This window comes from Dermochelys coriacea, chromosome 4 (assembly GCF_009764565.3).
Source record: "Dermochelys coriacea isolate rDerCor1 chromosome 4, rDerCor1.pri.v4, whole genome shotgun sequence".
NCBI classification, from domain to species: domain Eukaryota; kingdom Metazoa; phylum Chordata; order Testudines; family Dermochelyidae; genus Dermochelys; species Dermochelys coriacea.
The window spans coordinates 90916225-90944046 of record NC_050071.1 but is presented as its reverse complement, the minus strand read 5'-3'; the positions used below and the strand labels follow the sequence as shown (position 1 = coordinate 90944046).

The window sequence follows — 27822 nt, the reverse complement described above, 5'->3', positions numbered from 1 at the left end:
TTGTATAGTGTTGGTGCTGAGAGCCATTGAACTAAACTGTAAACCCTGTATATGATGGAAACCACTTCAAGCCGGGGGTGAGGCAGTACCCCCAGCACCACTAGTTCAAGCACCTATGGTTGCATGTATTTTACTCAACTCACCCTCCTTTCCCAATAAATTAGAGTCTAGATTCTGGGAATATGGAATTGAGGGATGGATGGGGCAGCTCTACACTTTATACCCTGGTCTTGGAGCATGAGGACAGTCAGGGCATGTGCCTGGTTGCCCCTATTTGCATTGCTAGGGAAAACTCTCTGGCACTGGTGCATGAGACATGCCCACACCTACAGTGTAATGGACATACAGAGCACATCTCAAAGAATAGCAGTTATGAGAAGATGAGTAACCATATTTCCTCTCTTGCCCTACTGAAATGAAATGAAAGAGGTAAGAGGGAAGTGAAGGGTAAGATAGTACAGAAGGTTAATGAAATTGCATGGCTCAACAGGATGGCTTCATCCTGAAACAATAAGGTTATACAATGTAAATAAGAACATTATTTGACCTGCAGAATCTTTTACTGATGATTCATGAGGAAAAAAAGAACTCAGCTTGACTCTTCAGGCTGTTTATTCCAGATTCCAAGCTGTCTATGCTTTTTTGGGTAGAAAAGATGTAAGATAATGACATGTAAATATTTCACATAAATTTGAGTTTCACCTTTGGAGACTAATCTTTTGGTTTCGCTATCATAAGTCACTGAAAATGGTGTATGTGGGATTTTTGTGCATGCGTCATCATATTCCAAAATATGGTGGTGTAACTAATAGACTATCTTAATATCTGCATGGGCTAATCCATTTTTAAAATTCCTAATTTGATTAGAATATAGTGTGTATAATTGGAAGACTTAAAAAATAAGTGTAGCTGAATTGTTAGATCAATGGTCCATCTAGACCAGTATCCTGTCTTCTGACAGTGGCCTGTGCCAGATGCTTCAGAGGGAATGAACAGAACAGGGCAATTTATCGAGTAATCCATCTACGGGCATCCAGTCCCAGCTTCTGGCAATCAGAGGTGTAAGGAAACCCAGTGCATGGGGTTGCCCTGACCATCTTGGCTAATAGCCATTGATAGAACTATCCTCCAGCTGATGTGCTGGTGAGAAATGACAAAACTGTTAACATTGTGATCTGTAGCAAGAGGGAATGTTCAGAGTTCCCAGAAGTAAGCTCTGAGGAGAGAGAGAGAGAGAGCTGAAAGGGGAGCCATCCATTGTCAACCATTCCCAGCTTCTGGCAGTTGGAGGTTTGGGACACCCAGAACATGGGGTTGCATCTCTCACCATCTTTGTTATAGTTTCAGCCAATTTGCCTTGTACTGAAGTTAGGCTCATCAGCCTGTAATTTCCAGGATCACTTCTGGAAACTTTTTTAAAAATCGGCATCACATTAGCTCTCTGCCAGACATCTGGTACAGAGGCTGATTTAAGTGATAGGTTACATACCACGGTTAGTAGTTCTGCAATTTCATATCTGAGTACCTTCAGAACTCTTGGCTGAATACCATCTGGTTCTGGTGTTTTATTTCTGTTTAATTTATCAATTTGTTCCAAAAAAACACCTCTGTTGACACCTCAGTCTGGGACAGTTCCTTAGATTTCTCCTGATGTGGTAAGCAGAAGTGATTTTAAAAGAATATCTTGTCACCTGCTCCCTGTCTGGCATAGGGGCTTGCTGCAGAAGCATGTATTCCAGAGTGGCCTGAGTCATTGCAGGTTACATAAAGCAAGTGATGTTGATAGAGGAGATCTAGTGGTAAGTTCAAATCTTGCTCAGGTGTGTGTGTGTGTGTGTGTGTGTGTGTGTGTGTGTGTGTGTGTGTGTGTGTGTGTGTGTTTGAAATTGTTAAGCAGGAGAAGGAACTCAAAGGAGAGAATGGGAGTCATGAGATCCAAGAAGGGTCCCCACTCCCATAATCAGCATTTCTGAAAATAATCCCTGCAATCTTGTGCTATTACATTTCCAAGCACATAAACATTATGGCTAGGGCCCTACCAAATTCACCATCCATTTTGGTCATAGGATTTTAAAAATAGTAAATTTCATGATTTTTAGCAATTTAAATCTGAAATTTCACAGTGCTGTAATTGTAGGGGTCTTGATCCAAAAAGGAGTTGTGGGAAGGTCACATGGTTATTGTAGGGAGGATTGTGGTACTGTTATCCTTACTTTTGTGCTGCTGCTGGCAGTAGCGCTGCCTTCAGAGCTGGGCAGCTGGAGAGCAGTGGCTGCTGGCTGGGAGCCCAGCTCTGAAGGCAGAGCCACTGCCAGCAGCAGCAGTGCAGAAGTAAGGGTGGCATGGTATGGTATTGCCACCCTTACTTCTGTCCTACTACTGGCGGGGCGCTGCCTTCAGAGCTGGACATCTGACCAACTGCTGCCGCCTCCTGACCACCCAGCTCCAAAAGCAGTGCAGAAGTAAGAGTGGCAATACTGCAACCCCCCTGCAACTCCCTTTTGGATTAGGACCCCCAAGTTGAAAAACACTAGTTTCCCCTGTGAAATCTGTATGGTATAGGGTAAAAGCACACAAAAGACCAGATTTCATGGGGGGGAGACCAGATTTCACATCCGTGACTCGTTTTTCATGGCCATGAATTTGGTAGGGCCCTAATTATGGCATTGAATTATACTTTTCAAAGCTTGGAAATCTGACATTCATTAAAAGAAAACAGAGAAGCTAAGCACAGCATTTGCTTTTGTTTAAAGAACAAACCAAAATTAAATAACAAATCATAAAGCCCTTGGGCACCATTCCCATTCCCAGGATATATGCATTTATTTTTAATTTATGAATATTTACTAAAATATAGCTTTATTTTTGCCATTATTTGCTGCACTTTTAATCGCTAGTTATCAGTCTTCAGATTCTTAGGGATAACTTGGCATGAGATTAGTTTGTTTTTACAGAGAAAGCAAGTAATGAATGTAATTTTGTCAGGAAGCACTAAAATAAAATTTTATTTCTGCATATATTTACATAGTTGACAAGCAGTGCTTGATTCTCTGATTCTGAGAAAAGACTAGATAAAAGCCTCCTGTTTTTTCTAGGTATATGTTAAAGAAATACATATACTGGACAGGAGCCTGCTCTCATCAACACTGATTTTACATCTGTGTAAGTCCACTGACTTCAGTCAAGTTATTCCTGATTTTCAGTGAGAGCAGAACTAGCCCACTGTATTTTAATGGATGGGGAAAATGTACTTTATTGTGCCCAGTAGACCATTTGCTTTTCTGGTGAATAAAATCATCTTGATTATGATCTGTAAATTGTTTTCTTGCCTACTTCCACTTCCATATTCTGTAAAGAAAATGCTCAGAACCAGGATGGGGCAAGTGAAATTACCTCTCCTTTGATAACAGGGAAGCTCAAGAACAAAAGTAGATTACTTCACTTTTTTTTTTTTTTTTTAAAGATAAGTGACTATACATCCATTGTAGGCTAGTGACAATTGAACAGCTTGGTCAGTTTGGCCTCCTTTGTCTTTCATTAACTGTACGTACCTAATACTTTACAGAGTGAGCAAGGAATAAAGTTGCAGTTAAGCTGACCTGCAGTTTCAATGCTTAATGCATATGGAAAAATTATATGTTCTTAGAGGGCCAATTTCATTGAACTCAGTGGGAGTTGAAGGTGCTCTACCACTGGCAGGATCAGGCCCACAATAAGGAACTGCTTCTATTGAAGTCAAGACAGGGCTGAATTATGACATTCTGAGGCCCTAAGCTATGTCAAGTGTAAGAGGCTTCATACCATAAAAAAAAAAAAAAAAAAAATTATTTTCACAGAAAGGACATTGAATATATAAACACAAAAGCTTTGTATTGGCATATATACAAAGGTGAAGTTATAAAAATAGAATAATAATCATTTTCATCAGCCCTCTCTGTAATGACATCATGACAGAAATGAATTTTAGACAAATTCTTTGAACTAATTGTGTATGTAAGTAAAGCAGAAGTAAACAGTACAATATAAAAAAAATACAAAATCTAGTAAACTGCATTATTTACTGTAATTTTGTTTGAAGAGTTCTCAGGAAATTTTTCTTCTTTGTTGGGGCATCTAAATTGTGGGATCCCTTGTCTGAATAAGCAATGAGACTCTTAGAGGATATAAGATGGCAATAGAGGCTACTATAGGCAATAGAGGAGATGGGATGTGGATAACCCACAAGCTTAAAACTCAACTATTAGTGTGACAGGGTTGGGCCAGATAGCTATAGGAGAGTAATAGAAGGCAGATATATTAGCCCCAGGCTAAGTAGGTCCCTTTTCCCTGACTAAGGTAACAGGGAAGGTTCCAGAACAATCAGGAACCTTCTGGAGACAATTAAGACAGGCTGATTAGAACACCTGCAGCCAATCAAGAAGCTGCTAGAATCAATTAAGGCAGGCTAATCAGGGTACCTGGGTTTTAAAAAGGAGCTCCTGTGAGTGTGAGTGGCTGGGAGCAAGAGCCACTAAGAGCTGAGAGTGAGAACGTGGACTGTTGGAGGTCTGAGATGTACAAGCATTATCAGACACCAGGAGGAAGGTCCTATGGTGAGGATAAAGACTGTGTGTTGGGAGAAGGCCATGGGGAAATAGCCCAGGGAGTTGTAGCTGTTGCACAGTTGTTCCAGGATGCACTCTAGACAGCTTCATTCCACAGGGCCCTGGGCTGGAACCCGGAGTAGAGGGTGGGCCTGGGTTCCCTCCAAATCCTCCCAACTCCTCGTCAGGCATAAAGTCATCGACCTGGACTGTGGGTTCAGAAAAACGGCCAAGCTGAGGGCTGCCGTAAAGCTCCAAGGTGAGCAAATCCGCCAATAAGCGCAAAACCCACCAAGGTAGAGGAGGAACTTTGTCACATTTGTTATATTGATATGAATTACACCCAGGTAATAAGCAAACCATCAGAAAATTGTATGCAGATTGTATTTTTTCAATAAATTGATTTGTTTTGTTTTTCGAAGGTTATGCTGAATTACCTGATATTGGTACTAAAATTAGTAGCAAAAAGTTTCTATTGAAATCAGTAAAAACTTTAATTTTATAATATAAATATTGAGATTTGTAGATCTATATAACAAATATATAGTACATATTAATATTATAATACATATAATGATTTATATTATATTATATATGTATATATTAATATAATCTATTCTATATAATAATACGCTCCAAAAACCTGTGGTTTTTTACCAGGATATTTCTGTGAAAGTTGGTGCTATTTTGTCTATGTTCTCACAGGAAAACAAGAGAGGCGAGAGAGAGAGAGATATCTATTTTTTTAACACCATGAATAAGGAAAATTACAAAACCCAGCATTGCTTTTCACTGAAATGGCTAGGCCTTAACACTGGCTTGCTCCCCAAACCAACCCCGGTCAGAAGCATTGTGGTGAATTTCACCGTCAACAAACCAGTTTTGAATTTTCAAACTGATGATTGGTTTGAAAAAAGGGCACTCTTTCATGGCTACTAGGCTTTCCTTCTTGATATCTTACTGATATTCATTTCTGAATACCTTTCACAGTCTTTAAATTGTAACTGTTACTAAACAACAGTGGCAACTGTGAATAAAACACATACATAAAAACAACTGAAAATACATCAGTGTAAAGAAAAAATCCACATAAATGTATCTTTTCATCCTGAAGCGGTTTCTGTGGTTTTGTGTGGATTTTTTAAAAATAAGATTATAGAATTTTACTGATTCTATGAAAAATAATTTTAAAAATACATGAGGAGGTGATTGTCTCACCTTCTTACATCACTTGTAAGTATTCATTACAGAACTGTTGGTGATATTATTCGCTGCATTACATAAATCTCTGGTGCCTTGGTAGGTTAAATCATGCAATGTGAGCCCATGGGATTTTTGCCTGAGTAATATGCTACTTGCAGTTTTCATATCCAATGGAAATGTATTTTAAATAAAATCTAAACCTAGCTAGAGTTCTTAGTAGACACAGAAAAAATGATTCTTCGTGTCCTGCACAAAGAATAACATTGAAAAGCTGTAGTATGCTGTTATTAATGTGTCAGTTTCTAATCTCCAGAAATGCAAGGCTTTTCTCCTCATGTTGCAAAGCAAGATTATGAAATTAAAATATGCACACCTTCTGAGGTGAATGTTATAAGGTTTTAAACTCTTTTATAACAAATAAACTGTAATAGTATTCCCAATAGAGATATTCAAAAACTACAATGAGTTCATGGATGGATAAACATGGATATCCTTAAAAGCTGGGATTCTATGTTCCGTTGGAAAAAAGGATTGGAAACCCCTTAAATATTTTGAGTCTTCTTATAGAAATGGAGAGAAATTGTAGTTATATCTATTATAGCTGTTCTGTCTCTTATTCCAATTTCCACATTTTCTTCAGAAGGTTGTACCTGTGATATCACAAAATTCTCCATTAATGTTGGAACTGCTTGCTACAGTTGAAGCTATAGCTATGTTTTCTTTCAGGTTACTGGTTACAGTGTAAGTTAGTGTATATAGAGACAGCTGAGAAAGTGGTAAACTTGTCTAACAAAATTCAGAACAATGTTATTTTCATGCGTGATTTCGGAAGCCAAATTTCTGGCCATGATAACATTATTTCTGCATTGCTTAGAGAGAGTATAATATTTCATTGGCTAGAGAGAATCATAGAATATCAGGGTTGGAAGGGACCTCAGGAGGTCATCTAGTCCAACCCCCTGCTCAAAGCAGGACCAATTCCCAACTAAATCATCCCAGCCAGGGCTTTGTCAAGCCTGACCTTGAAAACCTGTAAGGAAGGATATTCCACCACCTCTTTAAGTAACCCATTCCAGTGCTTCACCACCCTCCTAGTGAAAAAGTTTTTCCTAATATCCAACCTAAACCTCCCCCACTGCAACTTGAGACCATTACTCCTTGTTCTATCATCTGGTACCACTGAGAACTGTCTAGATCCATCCTCTTTGAACTCCCTTTCAGGTAGTTGAAAGCAGCTATCAAATTCCCTCTCATTCTTCTCTTCTGCAGACTAAACAATCCCAGTTTCCCTCAGCCTCTCCTCATAAGTCATGTGCTCCAGCCCCTAATAATTTTTGTTGCCCTCCACTGGACGTTTTCTAATTTTTCCACATCCTTCTTGTAGTGTGGGGTCCAAAACTGGACACAGTACTCTAGATGAGGCCTCACCAATGTCGAATAAAGGGGAACGATCATGTCCCTCGATCTGCTGGTAATGCCCCTACTTATACATCCCAAAATGCCATTGGCCTTCTTGGCAACAAGGGCACACTGTTGACTCATATCCAACTTCTCGTCCACTATAACTTCTAGGTCCTTTTCTGCAGAACTGCTGCCTAGCCATTTGGTCCTTAGTCTGTAGCAGTGCATGGAATAATTCCATCCTAAGTGCAGGATTCTTTCTATATAATATCTCCATAAAGTATGTGTTTTGGAACCTAAGGGGAGAGTGGAGAATCAAAGGATTCTTGGAGTATATATATATTATGAATATATTATATAATGAATATATATATTATATTGTTCAATTAAATAAATAAAAAGAAAAGCTAGCTGTATGACTCCAGCTCAAGGCCACTCTCAGCTTGCTTTCTGCAAGAAAACTTCTAGAAGCCGATATTACTACTACTCCTAACCCAGTATGACTCCTCTGTGAAACTTAAAATCCAGTTCTTCTTAATTAAAGGGCAGATTGCCAGAGAATTAACCTATATACTTTTATACTGATATACTTATCTACTGATCTGTAGATGTCAAAATTCATTCCTAATAATAATAATTCTGGGAGGAATGAGTTGTCTGTTTATATGGAAAGCATTACTACAAAGTTTATGGTGGAGATGGTATGATGGGATAACATGATTTTGGTAATTAATTGATTTTTAAATATTCATGGTAAGTAGGCCCAATGGCCTGTGATGAGATGTTAGATGGGGTGGGATCTGAGTTACTATAGAAAATTCTTTCCTGGCTGGTGAATCTTGCCCATATGCTCAGGTTTTAGCTGATCGCCATATTTAGGGTCGGGAAGGAATTTTCTCCAGGGCAGATTGGAAGAGGCCCTGGAGGTTTTTTGCCTTCCTCTGTAGCATGGGGCACGGGTCACTTGCTGGAGGATTCTCTGCTCCTTGAAGTCTTTAAACCACGATTTGAGGACTTCAATAGCTCAGACATAGGTGAGAGGTTTTTCGCAGGAGTGGGTGGGTGGGTGGGTGAGATTCTGTGGCCTGCGTTGTGCAGGAGGTCGGACTAGATGATCATAATGGTCCCTTCTGACCTTAGTATCTATGAATCTATAAATGATTCAGAGTGAGACCTTCCCCTTGTTCATATTACAAAACTCTGAGACTCAATCACTGTATCCTTTCCATCTGAGCCACAATCAATATTGTAATGCTTTCTCCAGTGGGTCATCAGTATTATCTATGTTTGAGGGAAGCATATACATCTTACTCTAAGTCAATGCCATCCTCTCCATGGAGAGAAAGTGTTTTATGAATAATGTTGGTAGCATCCATTATCAGGATGCAAGTCACTTTCACTTGTCCTGAGGTTTTTTCCCTAGTTCAGGCATTCTGCAAAGAAGAACATTGAAATATTTTCCCAGGAAAACAGAATGTGTCAGTTGTTTCCCCTGAAAAGTAATCAGGTTTTACCTTTCTATTGCACATCTATTAATAAAATGTGAAGTATTTTGCAAACTATAAATGTTTGCTGTGTTTACCTACCTCCCTGTCTCATGTTGCATGTCTGAGTGACAACCCTGTGGAGTGTGTACAAGAACAATTGTCCTTGAGAAGTTGAAAATAGAGTACTAGATCAATTTACCTGTTAGTAACTTTAGTACTAAGAGGGCTATTTTTAGGGAGCTACTTTTAAAACAGGCTTCTTTTGCTGCAAAGCTTTGTACTAGTGTAGTTCTGGAGGCAGGATGCAAAGAAGCATATCTGTACTTGTATGGTTTAGTTTGTTTGAACTGTAAAAAGGTCCAGTATATAGATTCTTTCTCCACTTCTCCCACCCTAAAACAAACATGATAAATTCACACTGTTTTTCCTTTCCTGAATTTCATTCCAATTAGTTTTCTTGTGCATTCTGGGTGCCTTCCCAGTTGCTTCCTTCTGGGTGTTAATTATTAAGTGGGCCATGATAATTGCTCCTAAGTGTGTACAGAATATGCATCTGCTTAATTTTTCTGCTGGAACTGTACATTGTAATGCTGTATTGAATTTCATGGCTGCTTTGGAAAGAGAATTTAGGATGGTATCCTGAAAGAAATTTCCAAGGACCTCTTCCTTCCCAGAAATCTGTGGGAGTAACAGTGGCAGCAGAACACTTCTCATCTGGGGAGGAAGCTGAAAGCTACTAGATGTGGGAAGAGCTTTTGTTCTATCCCATTTCTGGGTGCATTCCCAGTGTTGGTATACAGTGATTAATCTAAATGTTTCTCTTCCTCACAGCTCTGACAGAGCAAGTTTGTGCTATGCTTCAGGGTTCTGTTCCTTTGGCTTTTCCTTCTGGTTTTTATGTTTTGTTAGGCACAAGCTCAGTGAAAAGTCACACCATTGTATACACGCCTCAGAACCTTAAGGGGTAAAAGGAAACATGACACTATATAGCAACAGCCACCAACAGGCTAACTATTCCCAGAGGGATGCAGCCAAGGTAATTGAACTGTAGTCTCTCGGTTACAACAGGTTCTTTATTGTCAATGCATTGAACTCTTGACCTCTGCTCTGCCAGGACAAGTATAATAACTGAAGTAAGGGGGGGAAATGTGTTAAATGAACTAGGGAGCAGTCCTGCTGAGGGAGATGTGGGTTTGACTTCCCATGCTTGCCATTTAGCACTGCCAGGACAGGGAGTGCTAAAGAGGTTGCATGCTTGTTATGACTTATGGTCTCACATATGGTTTACAGAAATCAACTAACAAACAGCACTGTGACTAGAATTCACAGCTTTTACCTTTAAAAGCACAGGCCTGATCTTTGTGAGCTAAAAGAGCAACTCCACTATCGCCATGGGCTTTTCAGACATTAACGCAGGCTGATCCGGAAAGGTGCATGATGCATGCATCTTTCCAAACACAGGCCTGTTCAGGAAGCTGCAAGCAGGGACTTTCTTCCCAGACCAGAAGATCACTGTAGGGGAAGTCAAAATGCCCATTGTGACCTTGGGAGACCCCACCTACCGCTTAATGCTGTGGTTTATGAAGCCATACACGGGACAACTTGACAGCAGCAGGGAGCGGTTCAACAACAGGCTGAGCAAGTGCAGAATGACTGTGGAGTGTGCTTTTGGCCGTTTAAAGGCCTGCTGGCACTGCCTATATGGGATGCTGGACCTGGCCGATGACAATATTCCTATTCTTATAGGTACATGCTGTATGCTCCATAATATTTTGTGAAGGGAAGGTTGAAAGCTTCACTCAGGGCTGGACCACTGAGGTTCAGTGCCTGGAGGCTGAGTGTGAACAGCCAGTGACCAAGGCTATTAGAGGGGCACAGCGCGGGGCCATGAGGATGGCCAGCGGGATGACTTGAGGCATCAATCTGAAACTGAAAGCCACTAATATTTGTTTCTATGCTTGGGAGTGCAGTGCTTACAATGCTAGGAGGTGATTGTAATTGGTGCAGACTATGCAATATGAAGGTTTAAGCTAATTGTTGCTTTTCATGGCTCTGTTTGTTTTCAATTAATAGAATAAAGATTGCTTTCAAACCAACACAATTCTTTTATTAAAAAGAGAGACAAACAAACACATCAGCAGTGAGGGGGAAGGGAAGGTCCCAAGAGGAGGTGGGAGCCCCGGGACGGTTAAAGGTTTGTGTATGTCCATGGATCATATCCCATCTCCTTTTGGAGTACAGTGCAGCAGGTGCTGTACTTCAGCAGGGCCAAACTGCAGAGGGATGGTTGTTGAGTGCAGTGGGTACTAGGAGTCCGCAGGACTGGACTGTGGCGGGGCAGGAGTGGAATGCAGTGGGTACAAATTGGAGCCAGATAAGTGTGTTGACGGTGTTTGGAGGCATATGGGAAAGAGTTTTGCGACAGTGGCTTCAGGGAAGTATGGGCACGGAGCTGCTCTGTTTGCAGTGCGAATATCACCTGGAGTATGTCCTCTTGGCGCTCCAGAACATTTAAGAGCCGCTCCGTGGCTTCATTCTGGCGCGCTGCGTTCTCCTTTTGGTCCCTCTTCTCGCTGTCCCGCCTCTTTCAATTCCTATTTTTCAGCGGCAGAGTGAATCATAACGGCCACACAGAAAGTCCTCCTTAGTCCTTAGTGCTTTCTAATTCTATGCAGTTGTTCAGCTGCCAATAACAAAGAGGGAGGCTGGGCTCCCAAGGCCATCTCTGTGCAGTTTAAATGCAACATTTTACAGAAGCAGTATTGTTTGCAGCACAGACAAGACTGATTCAGTGCTTTAACACACATCCAGTACTCACACCTGTCACTAACTGGCTGGCCCCAGGCAAGCGCACACAAGCCACAAGACCCCCCAAATGGTGAGTAGCCACAGGGGCAGGGTAAATCAGTGTTCCTGGACCCTGCTGTACACTGGGCACGTGGCTCTTGGGGAGAGCCAGCACTCTAGGGGGGGCCTGATAATCATTCCTGTCCCCACATTTTCCACAGGCAGTGTTCATTATGGAAGATATCTCACTGCTGAGGGTGAGCAGGGAATCAAGGGAGGGTCTTCTCCAAGATTGCGGCTTCTGCCCTGGCCCTTATGTGGCTCGTCTGTGTGCAGCAAAGGTCTCCCCGCCCGCGGTGATGGCAGAGTGGCATGGGAAAGTTACCATTAATGGGGCAAGAAACAAAGCAGCTCTGCCAAAGAACCTGCAGCAGTGGATTGCCTAGTATCTCCATGAGAGTTTCATGGAGATTTCTAAGCCAGATTCCCGTGAAGTGGGGGAGTCAATCAACAGCCTGTTCCGCTGCTCAGAGTAGGCATGTGGTGGTACGTGCATCATACAAACACAAGCCTGCCTTCTGCAATCCTCTTGCCCCCAGTGACTTGCTTCAGTGATTCCCAAAATCAAATCCACTTACCAGGGGCCTCCTCTCTTGTTTGCGCTTCACCTTGAAATATTACAACAAAAGCAAAAAATAATAAAAAATAAAAAAAAATTCTTTCTGGAACTTTTTAAAGCAAATAACATACATTTTTGACCAACTTGTGTTTTGAAGAAAGCACTTTGCTTTTATTAAAGCTATGATGAAAAATAATCTAATTTTAAACTTTTTTTTTCTTGAGAAATCTGTGGCCAACAACTGCCATCATTACTCTGACAAAACTCCCATTGAAACCAGTGAAATGTTTTTCTTAAATGAGAACTGATGTAGAACAGCAGGATTTGTCTCTTTTGAAGGAAAAGTAAGAAAGTATTGCTGTTTTGCCAGTCAGTGAGGGGAGAAAAGAGACTATGAATGAATGTATGAAATTCTGCCTCATATGAAAGTAAGAAGTTCATACAAATCTCCCTTGTGTAATATTTTTCTAAATGGTTTGAAATGATCTAGCCAAGAGATGTGACAGATGGGAAGTATTCTGTTCATAAAGCACCTGCTTCATATGGGAAGATGTAAAATATTCTAAGGGTATTCCAGTAAAGATGGAAGTAAAAGCTCTCTCTTTCTCTTTCCCTCCACAGTTGGGAAGAACATCACCGGCAATGCACCTTGCTTTCTGATATCTGTTACTAAAGAAAGCTCCCAGTTCCAGAAGAGACTCTAATAGGAGTATATAACAATACTTGGCTTAAGAAAGGTAAGGAAATTATTGCTCTCCAGGTTTTGAATTAATACTGTAAAGAATATCTTGGTTTTAACAGTTCAAGAAGTTGGGTGGAGAGGGAGATGTGAGAGAAGGTAGATTATGATTGATAAGAAAAGGACATGTCTTAGCTATTATGCCTTGAGTTGTAAACATACAGAACAAGAAATTCTAACTTCATGCTCAAGGTAGAAAAGCATGCAAATATGTGTGTTACTGTACTTCTAACCACTACTGTATATGGAATCAGACATTTTACTTTCTTCTCAGCCAAAAGGGTCAACATGGGCTATCCAAAGGTTCAGGAATGTCTCAGTCTCCTGTGCAACTTTGTCTTGCTTAGATCAGGGGTCAGCAATCTTTCAGAAGTGGTGTGCCGAGTCTTCATTTATTCACTCTAATTTAAGGTTTCGTGTGCCAGTACTACATTTTAACATTTTTAGAAGGTCTCTTTCTATAAGTCTATAATATATAACTAAACTATTGTTGTATGTAAAGTAAATAAGGTTTTTAAAATGTTTAAGAAGCTTCATTTAAAATGCAGAGCACCCCAGACCAGTGGCCAGGACCCAGGCAGTGTGAGTGCCACTGAAAATCAGCTTGCATGCCGCCTTCGGCATGCGTGCCAGAGGTTGCCTATCCCTGGCTTAGATAGACATTTTTCATGTTTTCAGAATGTGTCACCATGGCAAATTATTGACAAGAAGTGATCCATCCTTTTAAAACCTAAAGTACTGATCTGCACTTCATTTCTTAATGGAGGATTTTTAGATTGACTAGTGGCACATAAAATATTCTTAACTCTCCTGTCCCAACCCCCTCAGCAATAACAGGAAGAAGTTGGAAACAGCTAAAACTTATTATAAATGTTTCTAATGAAGGTGCAATGAAAATAAATACTTTGCACCCCACACTTCATATACTTTCCCATATGGAAAGATCATATGAATTGTACATGGTAGTTTTTAATATCTCTGTAGTGTATATTTGGGCAAGCTTGCAGAGACTTCACACTCAGCTTGATGGCATTTCTGTGTTAGTCTGTCTGTATGTAATGCAATAACTTCTGAATGATGCATTAAATCAATTCCAAAATTGCAGGTAATATTCTAGGCATTAATGGCAAGAACCCCATTATTTTGGCGGAAAATTGAAAAACTAAAAGGAGGAAAAATGGGGACTCATGTAGTCCCTTCCCTCTGTTTAGCACAGCTAACAGCTTCAATCACTTCTACAATTGTGTATCGATCAAACCGCTGGCTGATGGCACCCAGGATAGGTGAGGGCAGTCACCACCAATCTGATTGACTTAATGTACCCTCCCTCCACACATGCACCTTATATATTATTTGAAAGCTCGTATGTCTATTTTAAGATTGAGGTATTATGTGGAACTGTCCTGTGGTGCCGTTCCCATATGAAGGGTAATAAACAATGACACCATCAACACATTAAAATGACCACTTTGAAAGATCTGCATTCATTTCTCTTAGTTTAATGACTCCATGTATTATTTCAAGACATAAAATTGGATTTTTTGTGACCTCAAAGGATCACAACAACAATCTAAAGGGTAAAACAAAATCTAATAATTAATGTGTATATGTATCATTGAAATGTAATAGCATTGCTGACGCTTCTAGTCAACATCATTATCCTCTGCTTGTTCATCGTTATGATCTCTGTCAAGAGTGCTTGGTTTACTATAGTCTTCATTGCCTTGGCATGCACCAATTCTGTGCAGGGAAGATTGTTCTAACTACAGACACAGTTGACTGTGCAGCATCCCCTACTGGTACAAGCACAAATAAGGTCCAGTAGAAGCTCAGGTGCCATTGGATCTTTGAAGAATATAAGAAGTAGTTCATTGTCCACTTTTTTCCATCCTTGTTGCAGTGGTGATCCAATACTTGGTCTATCTATGTGTGAAGCCATCCAAACCTTTGTATGCCAAGATGCTCTTTTGACCTGCTCTTCAAAACTGTTCTCATATGGTGAGAGTTTGGCCAGTGACTTGTCCTTTTTGATAGCTAGATTGAGGCACAAGGAGTTCAAGTCTCTGGGCCTATTCTTTTTCTCTCTGATCATACAGCATTGCCACCAACTTCCTTGCTGCAGAAATTGTAGATTACGAGTTGATTTTCTCAAATACTTTTTGATGGTGAATTGGTTCTGGATGTGATCTAGGTTTTTCAAATGCTGCATACTGCATAAGAGACACTGATTGATTGCCTGGGGAGAGTAAGTGACTTTTCTTCCAGTGCTTCAGTGATATTTCTTGTGATGCTGGACTGTCTGCAGGCTTTTCTTGATATAGCATTCTTGCCATTGAATGGACAGCAGTCTCTGTCCTGATGTCTGTATTATCATCTTCTTCATGGATGAGATTTCCACCAGCATGCATGGCACAATTCCATTTGGAATGAACATACCTCCCTGGAGTCTTTCTACTTTAATTTTTGCAGCACTAATGATGAACCACCGCAGCTCATCATAATTCATGCAGAATTCATGAAAGTGTAATGTTTCAATTACATTGAGAATTTATGGCGTAGCTGTGCAGCAAGGCTTATATGGAGTTGTGTTATAATTTTGGTGTTTCATACTATGCACTTCACAATTGACAGGCACCTTCTTTGAACGTCTTCTGAAGGATGATGCTCACTGCTGGCTGAATTATATGGCTTTTTGTCTATTAACCAAAGGACAAACTCCTGCACCACTTGGGGCACAAAAGTAGTTGATCTCTGTAAACAATCACTTGGCTTTGGATAATATTCTGAGGTTTACATTTTTGCTATTTCAGAGCCAAGAACTGAAGTGGGCATTATAAAAAAAAAAAAAAAACACTTCTTCATTGGCAAGATGTTCATCAGGCTCCTTCGCCAGAAGAACATTCACAAAACATTTGGATGACGCAAGTTCCTGCTTCACGTTATTAGCAGATTGAATAGCATCAGCTAATGTTGTTATCTCACTGCATAGAACAATGGTAGATTTTCCTTGTCCATGCTGTGCATGGAATGAAATTGCAGAACCATAGTGTTTTTCTAATCTTGCCTGTAATTTGCTACTGGAATAGCTTGCAGTTTCTACAGCTGAGGGAAGTAAGGCTTTATATCTTTGTAGCAGCATAGACAGGAGAAGAGTCTTCTGGTTGTATACAAGATCATTGTCTATCTCTTCAATCAGCTGATCAAATGCAATGTCATATAGCATTATTGCTGCAGTGTAGGTAGGCAGTTTTGCTTTAAGATTCGTTTTACTCACATAGGAAGAAAGGCATGTTGAGTGATAAACTACATCCTTAGCAATCAAGTCTTCTGCAGATATTCTGCACACCATGTCATCATCTCCTCTTTGATGTGCTGCCTCCCTAAGATCGACTGCTCTCTCAAATGTTTCTGTTTTATGAGAGAATGGTGAACCGTGGCCACTGGGAGCTGCAGGTGGCCGTGCAAATGTAAACAAACTGTCTGGTGGCCCGCCAGTGGATTACCCTGATGGGCCATGTGTGGCCTGTGGGTTGCAGGTTGCCCACCACTGGACTAGATGCTACATTGTATGTACAAAAGATTGCAAATGGAGAAGCATTATATTAGGAATTCACATCAACTTATATCTACCCACTATACAGTATAAATTATGGGCACATATTCTTCTGCTACTGGTGCACAACCTGCAGCATGAGACTGATCGGGTCAGCAAATTTCAACTAAAAATATAGAAAACTATTATAGTCACTTGTGAGATACTTTGACAATTCAGAATATATCATTTGAAAATGTTTCATGTAATATTTTGCAAAATATTGATATTTGCCATTTTTGCCATATGCTAACAGGTTCATCATTTCTGAAAAGAAAATACTTGCCTATGCAAAACCAATAATGTGTTTAAAATACATTGTTGTTTGATGGCTTTTATGAATAAATATCACATTATGGGTGTGAAAATTAACTTAAACTGTTGTCCTAGTCATGTGGTGGTGTTTTTGGAACTGCAAAAAATGACATTTTCTCATTCAGGGTTCTATTGTTTCACCTCACCTGCAGGCTTACAGCACTGCTTGAAAGCTCCACATCATACCTCATCTAAATGTACATAAAATAAGCTTTCAAATGATATGTGATGTGGGTGTAGCCCCTTTTGGAGAATTGCCACATGCCGATTGTTAGGCTGGAAGGCGTTAATGTCCCTGCTCATCCTCCCAATAGAGTTTAACATGTCGACACCCTGAATGACTTGTCTCCTAGACAAATAATAATGATGGGGCAAGGGGAATGGGGATGTGCACATATCCTGGCATGGGGGAAGGGGAATGGGGGACCCAGGTATAGAGGAAGCGAATGATGGGAGGCACACAGAACCCTCGGAGCGGGCGGACTAGGGAAACCTGGTATGGGGGTGGGGAGCATGCAGAGTCTTTGCTGTGAAGGTAAGGGAAGAATGGAGGGCATGGGGGAAGTGGGAATGTGGGCATATACAGAGCTGCTGGCATTGGTGGGAAATGGGTGATCCTCATATGGGAGGAGAAGGGAATAGTGGGCACACACAACCCTTTGCAGGGGGAAGTTTGGAGGGAGTCCTTTAAAATAGAGGGGAATGAGAAGATGACATATAGGGAGGTTGTGGGTGGAATGGAGGAATGCAAAGAGCTGCTGGTGCAGTGTTCTTAGTCTACAGAAGCAAAGTATTTGACTCCCTAGTATAAATGTATAATAGTACATCTGTATAAATTTAGGTCCAGTTTTTTACTTAATGCAGGGATTCAACCTCTTTGTTTTGTATGAAGAATATAGTGTCTTCCTAAATTTACTATACATAATCTGGGGATTAAAGATGAATTTTCAGCTAATTCTGTTACTTAATGTATGGGGGTAGCATTAATTTTTAAAAAAAGTTAAGTAATATTTGCTGTCTGACCTAATTTTAACTCTTTTGCTAACAAATGACTAGCTCGTTACCTTTCACAGTTTCCACATAGTTAAAGTTCATTGCCAACATTCCTCAAAAGTATATTTAATAAATTATGGTGTTATCAAGCAAAGTTTATAATATGATCCTCCCCCACATTTTTCCTGTTATAAGATCATAACATATCCCTCCATAAAACTTAATGCAGAGCACACTTAACCTGTGCATATAAATTGCAGAGGTTGTAATTAAGGTTTAGAATTATTCTGTGAGGGAGATTAATGTGTTTTCTTATTAGCTGAAGGCAGAAGGAAGTTCCTTGTGAAGATGTGGAGTCAGTCTCCATCAGTGGAAAGATGCTGTATGAAAGTCAGGATATAAAAGGCATCCCATAACTTTGTATTTCCATGCTTTTTAGGATTTGTGTAAGGGTGATATCCCTCTGAGCCAATTTTTATTCCTTTTTAAATTAAGCTTTTTTTGTATACATAAACAATATGGTAGTTTGCAAGTGACACATATTTTACTCTCCTCTAGCCTATATAATACCACACATTTTTAAAATAAATTAGCAGAGGGCTTATGCAAGGTCACTGCAGGTCCAGACCATAGGTCTCTAACATTTACTATCACCAACATTATTTATTGCATCACACTGCCTTTTAGAATGACTGACTAATTTAGTTTGTGTTATCCTGCCTCTAACCACTATAACCCACTCTTCTCTCCCAGAGCCAGGGATAGAATTCAGGATTCTTGATTACCAATATTATACAGCTGATTAATAAACAGCTGTGTAAACCACTATGAAAATGTATGTCAAGTCTTTCTTTAGTGAGTGGTCTATGCAGAGGCTAACAGTTATTCTGCATAGGCTGCAGAGATGTGGGGTGGGGTTTGGCCATCCAGTCCATGGCCCGACCACTTTTTGGCTGGGCCAAACCTGCGTGGTGCTGCAACCCCACGTGCCAGGTCACAAAACCACTTGCTCAAATTTGGAGAGGATGGATGTGATTCTCATGGGCTGGGAGGATGGGGACTGGGGGGTCAGGCTGCTGATAGGGGAGGGGCACCTGAGAAGGGAAGAGGGAGTCAGGGAAGGGAAATCTGTGCCCCCCAGTTTAATAGCATCCTGCAGCCCCTGTTCTGGTAGCTAAACAGAGAGTGGTTAAGTTAGAGATCTGAAGGTAAAAGGGTTCAAAACCCTGCTTCTGATCTATGTGGGAGGATGCTATAGTTGCATGCAATTCACACAGTGCAAAGATTATTTTAAAACACATTTGTATTTAAAAACTATGTAAATTATGGTCTGAATCACCAAAATACACGTTTTACATTTAACTCCTTTGTTACACGGTTTGCATATGTAACCTAGTGATGGGGGGGGGGTCTCCTGCTGTGTCCAATCTACAGAGGATCTAAGCCTGTGATCGCTCTCATCTTGAGATAGTGGCTTTTTAGCACAAGCTGTAAAGGGTCATGCTTTTATCTCTGGGGATCATAAATTCAATCCCTGGTATTTGCCAAGATGGTGACTGTCACACTTGCAGTGCAGCAAGTTGGCATGTTTGAGGATGAGAGGAATGCTTCATGCTGGCCCTGAAGGAGAGAGCAATAGGCAGATCTGCTGGTGTAATGTAGGAGAAAACACCCTGCAGCTCTTCTGGCTGTATCAAATGTCCAGAGATCTGAGGCTACAAAATGTTTGGGAAGTGAGTGATGATACAGCCTCCTTCACAGAAGTTCCTCTAGCTGACAGGTTATATTGTCACTACTAAACATTGAGGGCTGCTTTTGCTGAACTCACTTTCAGTCATTTCTAAATAGGAATAAAATATGAACAAAGAAATTACCAACGCCCAGTAGAGCCTCTTCAAGAGTGCTAACACAGGAGCAACAGTTTCTCCCTCTGATTCCTCGGCAGTGTAGCTCCTCTTCTCCATGGCTTTAGGGAGCTATCTACTGAGGTACACGAGATGTTATTTTTTTTAAAAAAAAAAAAAAAAAAAAAAGCTAGGAATTTAGCACAAAATCTATATTTAATGGCAGTTTAAATTGTGTCAGGAATAGAGCTGTGTGAATAACTGATCTTCTGGTTGGGTGGCTAACCTGAAATATTGGGAGGAAAATAATTTTGGTTGAACAAAAGTTTTGGGTTTTGTTTTGTTTTTCATAGTTTTTGTCTTAATTTTTTTAATATAATTGAAGTAAAATTCAAAATGAAAAAGTCATTTTTAATTGAAAAGTCAAAATGCTTAGTTTAGAAAATGTCAAAATGAAACATTTTGACTTTTTAAATTTTTTTTCCAACTGAAACAATTTGATGAATTTGACATAAATTTTATCTGAAAAATTCAACCCAGGCATACAAAACCTGGGAAAAAAATTTGAAAATGGTAATTAAGGGAAAGACTCTCTCTTCTCTAATTTACTGTGGGAGTTTTAGAAATTTTAATGTAATAGCTTCTAATCAGACAGAAACCAATTTTGGAACACACCTTTTCTGCCATTTTAATAAGAGGAACTGTCGTATCTGATTTTTTTTTAACATAGTTCTTGATAGTATTTCTTGGTTCTAATCAGGGGTTCATTTCTTTTACACTTTATCCTGTTAATAATTAGAACTAAACATTTTGTTCCTACTTTAATGCCATAGTCCCAAGGACAGTACCCATGCTCACTAGAAGCAGTGAGCGGGAAGCCCCTTGCCACAGTATCTGGTATCCTCTCTTAATCCTTTACTTCACTGGCTATTGGGCCCACTTTATTCCTGGTGTAACTATATTGTTGTTTCATTGGAGTTACACTAGGGATAAGTTTGGCACATTATCTCTTGAGCTGGGCCCAAGTTGCTAAGTCTGGCTCTGGATCTTAGTTTTCCTCAATATATGAGGTTGTTCACGGTTAGTCCATTATAGCAGAGGCTATAATCACAATGTTCAGATTGGATCTGAATTCCAATGTTCAGGGGTCTTCTGATGCTGTGGCTCCAGTTTGGGTTCATCTTTAGTTATGACATATGTCATTTTGATTTAGCCTCAGTGTTGAATTCTGATGTATAACCAGCATGAAATACAGTAGGCAAAAGGAATCCCAAGACGCTGAAGGACTGTCCAGATATGTGGACTCTCTACTCAGATCCTACGCCACCAGCACTCCCAGCTATCTTCGTGACACCACTGATTTCCTGAAAAAATTACAATGCACTGGTGATCTTCCAGAAAACGCTATCCTAGCCACCATGGATGTAGATGCTCTTTACGCAAACATCCCACACACAGATGGAATACAAGCTGTCAGGAACAGTATTCCTGATGATGCCACAGCACAATTGTCACATAGTCACAATGAGCTCTGTGACTTTATCGTCATGCACAATTATTTCAAATTTGGTGACAATATATACCTCCAGACCAGTGGCACCGCTATGGGCACCCGCATGGCCCCCAGATGTTGTAGTTGCAGTGCATTAATTGGCTAAATGATCTTAGAGGCCCCAGTTCAGGAGAACATCCCTATTCAGGAACGCACAGAAGCACATGCTGAACTTTAAGCACATAGTTACGTGTGTTCCTGAATCAGGTACTAAGTGACTGGCAAGATATCAAGAGATGCAACTTTTCTGAGAATTCTAGAAGAAAAAGAACCAATATTTAGATTGGAACTCATGATGTAACACTATTCTCTGTGATCTCACTGTAGCTTTTCATCTTATGTCTGTATTGGTAATGCATTTCTGTTTATTTCTGCAAGTAGTCATGTGACACTGTGGGGTGCATTTTCAAAGCAGTGCAGAGGGCATTATACAAGTCTCATGAATCTACTTGGTAACCGTATGCAAAATGCCTTCTCCATCTCCATTTCCATCTCCAAAAATTTTCTAAAATCATATATTCTGTGAAGCCTTTTTTTCTTGAACCATATTCTGCTCTGTTTGTGTTCAGCTATTCAGTGTACTGTATTGCTTTTACCATTAGGCTACAAGTTCTTAGGGACAAGAATATGTTAATTGCTGAGCAAGTCACTTATTGTACAGTGCTAGCCTATGTATGCTTATATTGCTATATAAATAATAGCCATTAGAAACTTTTATAAAATTATGCTGCAGTATTCTACAGTGATGATGCAAAACTGTATTTCTTACAGTAGTGTTATTACAGTGCTGAGGGCCATAATTGTACAATACTGCAACATTTTTAAAATAAAGCCTGAGATAATTAAACTCGAGGACATTGCTTCCAAAATGCACCTCAGAAATATTGCCACATTTTCAAACATATATTTCATACACCGCACCTGCAAACTATATGCACACACTTGCAGCAAATAAAAGTACATGGAACACACACATGTGCAAAAATTATAGTTACATGCAAATGGTTCACTCACAATTCATTTTGCATCTGCCTATTTTGTAGGTGCAACTTAAAGCGCGTATACTATGTTTGAAAATTTGGCCCATAATGTCTTGTATACCTCTACCTAATATTCACTGCTGTCTATAGTTGCCTTGAAGTTCTGTGATTTACTGGATTTACAATAGAGAGACCAGGTGGGTGAGGAAATATCTTTTATTGGACCAACTTCTGTGGCAAGAGAGACAGGCTTTCAAGCTTATTCAGAGCTCTTCTTCAGGTCAGTGTACAGCTCTGTGTAAGAGTGAAAGAGTTTCTCTCTCACCAACAGAAGTTGGTCCAATAAAAGATATTACCTCACGCACCTTGTCTCTCTAATATCCTGAGACCAACATGGCTACAACAACACAATGCATACAACAATGTACTTATAATAGGCAAAGATGATTTGGAGAGAGGTCTCCAAATCTGTATCCTGGCTAGTAGCAAGAGCTGAATTTTCCCTTTAGAATGACAACCAGTTAATTTTGTTTCCCATCATCAGATCTTGAAAAGGTGTACTTTGTGTTAATGCAGTATCCAGTAGAAATAATATCTTAGAGTATTGTCTTATCTGTGCCCATACTGTATATATGTACCATTGTGTCAAGCAACGCACCCCCACCATATCATCCTTCTCTCCCCTTTCCTCTGCCCTGAAAAAAGAGAGGAAAAAGTAATTCTAGGAGATTGAGATTTAGTTTTGATAGCAGGTACACAGCCTACAGGCAGTTCTCCCTACAATAGCTTTTCAAGACCTTTTAAACTGTTATCTGAATTTGAACTATGTTTACAGAAAGATAAACCCCATAATTATTTAATGAATATCCTGCTGGTTCTGGAAGGTATAGTCTACTGGTATGAATAGCATTCTTAATGTAGGCAACAAAGTGTCTCTTCCTTTAGTGAACCTGTAACATTAGTTCTTTATCACCCGGTGGAACTTAAAATCTGAAAAACATACACTCTTCTGTAAGTGAAAGCTTAGGGAACAACTGAACTTCCAAAGAGAAGTATTCACACTGTAGTTGTTTGGTTAGGTAAAAATATTGCAAACATAGTAAAAATATCTGTAGACCTATTACTACTTTTCATCATCACCAATAGAACAATTCTCAATAAACTAGACACTGAAATTAAATACAAACATATTCAATATCATATAGTCTCCTTATTACAGGGCTCCATAATTTGAGGGAGGTATACTTTACTGGAGCTGCAGTTGATCATTTCTTATGAAATGCAATTATAATTCTTGTATTGTATTGAAGATTTAATAGTCAAACTGGATAATGCATTTTATTGCATATTTTAGCATATGGATCTAATGTTAAAACATAAGAAATTTCATTGTAAAAGGACAGAGAAAATGAGTGGAGCAGAACTATGCATTTCTGTCTTCCTAAATTCATTGGTTATATAAATCTGCTGTGTTGTACTTTTTGTTTCAGTAACATTTGACAAAACCATGGCTACAGATGAAAGGGACAATAAACAGAATGTTCAAGTTGAGGTACTGGGTACTGATGCTTCAGGTACTGTAAAAATAAATTGGTGCTTTTGATTGCAACTTAAAGAGGCAGAATCCATTTTCTTTTTCATTTTGTTTATGTATGAAGCTTCTTTCTTCCTCATGAACTGGGCAAAAGAAATGTAAAGCAGCCTAAAGGATCTGTGTTCTTGCTCTGACTGAAAGGTTGTAGTGATGACCAGTCTTCCAGGTTTTATTTATCACAGACTGGTCTCCTGACATGCTCCATTTTAAATAAAAGTGATGTATCATAGTTTGAGATAGCAAGTTCTTAGTATTGTAAACCACTGTTTTTTCAAAACAGCTCTTTCTTATTTTTAATAGGCCAAATCCTATAGCCTTTCTCAGGCAAAACTCACAGGAGTTTTCTCTGCGTAAAGACTAGGTAATGACAGCAAGCATTTGGCCCAGTATTTCTTCCCTTTCTTATAAAATAGCAGTTATGTCTTATTATTTCACATGGGCTTCTATGTTGATCTTATATAATATTCAGCTCAGATTTAGCCTCATATGAATCAAAGAATTCTAGAAATTAGATATGGAGAGGCAATCCTGTATTAGATTATCTTGTTACCCTTATTTCAATGCGGGTTTGTTCCATTTAGTATATTCCTGTGTATACCATATTACCCCCCTATGCTAGCAACAGTGAGAGCTCTGCTGCTGCTAAGCTATGTGTCAGCTCTCTGACACGCCATCCTGATCTGCCTTGCCAGCAAACTCTTCAAGACTTTGCCAGTCTAAACCTTGCCTTGCTGATAAGTCAGTGAACCCCAGTTCCCGAGTTCCCCAGAGATGTCCCCCTGTGTTGTCCAGTCCCTCTCACTGTACACTCACAGAAATTGAGTTTGCTGCCTCCAGAAAGGTAGAGCACAGATCAGCCAGTTAGGCTAGCTAAAGACTCACACTTCACTCTAATACACAGTACTCGAGATGCTTTGTAATAAAACAAGAATAAGATTATTAATAAAGAACAGAGATTTAAATGATACTAAGCAAGAGAAAAAAGAGACAGGTCTGGTTACAAACAAAACAAAATAAAATAAAACATGCTTTCTATTGACTAAAGCTTAATCTTGGCAAGTTACAGTCTTTGTCTAAGCAGTTTTCTTACTTACATCAAGTTACCAGCATCTCCAGCCCACTAGGCCAGGGGACCCAACATTCACAAAATGCTGTTCCCATGGTTCCCTAAGTGAGGGATCCCTAAAATGCCTTTTTGTACCCCTTATATTATCCATAGTCCAGTGTGTCTGCCTCAAGAGCTAGGAAAGATTCCTGGGGTGTAGACTCTGTCCCCCAATGTGCTCAATAAACTGCCACTTGAATGTTAGTTTATCATATATGTAAATGTGCTTTCATTGCCCTCTGCCAATAGTGAAGCTGGTCAGACAGGTAAATACACATTCCTTTTGTCTAGGGAAGGCTGGGTTTATGCACTGCTTCCCAAACACATTTTAAGAACATATTTCCTGCAGGCAGATATAACTCTTTGTATACAAGTGTACATACATCACACAGTGATTTTTTTTCAGGGCCAGCGTGTCACCAGTTTACATATGATATCTTACATGACATCTTTTAGATACATATGACAACAGTATTTTGGGGGTAATGAATGTGTCAGGCCTGATCTGAGTTACAGTATGGTGGGCTCTCTGCCAGTTGGCATTGTGGGGGGCTCCCAGGAACACATCTTGACGGCTTTGACAAGATGAACTTTCCCTTCTTCGCAAAGAATTCTGTTCTACTGTCTAATACATTTGTTGGGAAACTCTTCCCATATTAGTAAGTCTAAACTTTTTCTTGGCATAATTTCATTCTACTATACCTAGTTATGTGATGCTGGGCAGCTGTAAACTATTCCTTTTCAATCTTGGTATTTGCATGTTTCAAATACAGTACTTATATCCCTTTTTAATTACCATTTGGCCAAACTACACATATTTTAATTCTTCATGTCTGCCTGTCTAATATAGTTATATGGCCCTGTTACCATAGTATATGAGCAGCTATGTTTCCTCGCAAGGCGCTTCATCAAGCCTCTTAATACAGTTTTGCCCTTTATCTAGTTTATTAACAGATGTAACATGTGCTTGCTAAATATTATTTACAATAAATTGTACAAGGTGTTATATCTCGTATTATTAACTAGACAATGTAGTTACCAAATTCTTAACTGTTAGAAAGCATGTTTAGCATAACAGATGTGCATCAAATGCTCTGTTGCAGAAAAATGATCCCCCATTACTAGAGATGGTCTTGAACCTATATTTCAAATGCTAATCTAGGATTGGATCAGAGTTTGCAACTTGAACCACTCTCTGTGATGAGCCAAACTGGATCACTATGGACTTTGGGAATGTTTGAAATCAGATCCAAATTTCCAACATCCACATTTGGAAAAGTTGGAATTTGATTCAGCCAAACATAGAGTTAAACAGTTTGGGTATGGCACTGTTCAGGCCTATCTCTAGTAATCGCAAAGATTAATTTCATTTCTAACTGTCATGAGTTGCCCCTTTCTGGGTGCACACCTTGTTCAAAACTTGTGTGTATGTTTCTAGTAAACTCCCTTTTACCCCTCTAAAGATACATCTGTGCTTTGAACTGGAATTTCCAGCTCAAGTAAATATATGCATGTTAGCTTTGACAGAGTGTGTGTGCTAAAAATAGAAGTGTAGCAATGGCAGCATGAGTATCAGGATGAAATAACTGCCTGAATAAGTACCTGAGGTCCCAGGCAGGATTGTACTTGGGGAGTCTAGCCCATCCCACCACTCATGCCATGACAGCTTCACTTCTATATTTAGTGTGCCAGCTTGATCAAAGCTAGTGTGCCTGCTGGAGCTGGAAATTATGCCTCCAGCTTGAAGTGTAGACATAGCTTAAGCTTCCTTTCAGGACGTTTGCCTGTGAATACTGGGCAATCCTGGCTGCTTTTACTAACTCTATTTCAGCTTCAGGTAGGTATTTTGGAAAAATCATGTTACCTTCATAATGCCTGTTCAAGGCTGGTAACCAAAAATATGGTAAAGGGCAGAGGGTGAAACTTGCACAAATGAAAGAGAAACCAGATTTATAAATGAAAAACATAGAACATTGTCTAATACAACAGCACTAGTACTGTATACAAGCTGCAGATAACTCAAGCTAATGCTCTTTTTCGCAACTTTTTAAGGGTAGTATTTTTTCGTTGGCTTGGCTTCCATAGGCATTACTAGTCCCGTACAGATTTGCACCTTTGAAACTCTGTGTCAGGCCTCTCAATTTTCCCTTCCTTGTGTTCTCTTTCCTTCCCTTTCTGTTCTACCCTCAGTCAGCTCTTCATCCTTCATCAATTCTTCTTAAACTTACTTAACTTTTTATCTTTTTTGTTCTTAGCTCCCAGCACTTTTCTCCTCCTCCATCATCTGAATGATCCTTCCAATTAGAGCCAATGCGATAAGGCTGTGGCACTGAATTCAGCCCTCTTTTTTGCATGTTTTAGTCATTCAGTTGGGCGCTAACACTGTTTCTGCGTCTTGCTAAATAGGGAAGAGGCCACAGATACATGGAAGGCCAGAGGATTGGAAGAGCAAATCTGGCTGGTGACAGGAAGCACTTTATGTGCTCTCAGCACTGCTGCACAATAAATGCCAAGAAACAAGTTATCCACTGTCCCAAAAGATATATTCAAACCAGGATAAAACCATGGAACTTTTCAGGAGGACCCAGGGACTATGTTCTAAAATAGGGATGTCTGGTCTTTGTATTTGGTCACCCTTGCGAGGTCACCTTGCCATAGTTTCTCTTAAATTCTCTGGTTGGCTACAGAGCCAGAGGAAGGCTAGAAGGGGCCAATTAACTGTGATATTTTTATTCACCAATGAATAAGAAATGGTTCTGTCTCTTTAAAATTGCTAACAGTGTGGTATTTTGTGTTGTGATTATTACTGCAGTATATGAACATGAAATTGAGAGAGAATAACTTCATGGTATACTGTGGTGTGATGTGGCCTTGTTCTACTCATTTCCTTTTCCTTTCTGCAGGGCTTTCTCAGCTTTGCACTTTCAATGCTGGCAATGATTAGATTTCTATTACTTTGATTTAAAAAATTTAGAATTGAAAAAAGTGTTAAAGTCTTGGCAATGTAAGTTGGTGAATGGAACCTATC

General features: G+C 39.7%; 1 protein-coding gene across 2 annotated transcripts in view; it reads left to right on the top strand.

Annotated features, from left to right (window-relative positions):
* Positions 1 to 27822, top strand: part of CRACD (capping protein inhibiting regulator of actin dynamics) — a 206922-nt gene that overhangs the window by 68221 nt on the left and 110879 nt on the right. The window contains exons 2-3 of one of the 2 annotated variants that reach the window (XM_038398704.2): positions 12702 to 12817; positions 23586 to 23669. In XM_038398704.2, coding sequence (XP_038254632.1) covers positions 23603 to 23669 — 67 coding nt within the window. In that variant the 5' untranslated portion in view covers positions 12702 to 12817; positions 23586 to 23602. The remainder of the gene's footprint in view (positions 1 to 12701; positions 12818 to 23585; positions 23670 to 27822) is intronic. The other variant, XM_038398708.2, reaches the window with a different exon arrangement.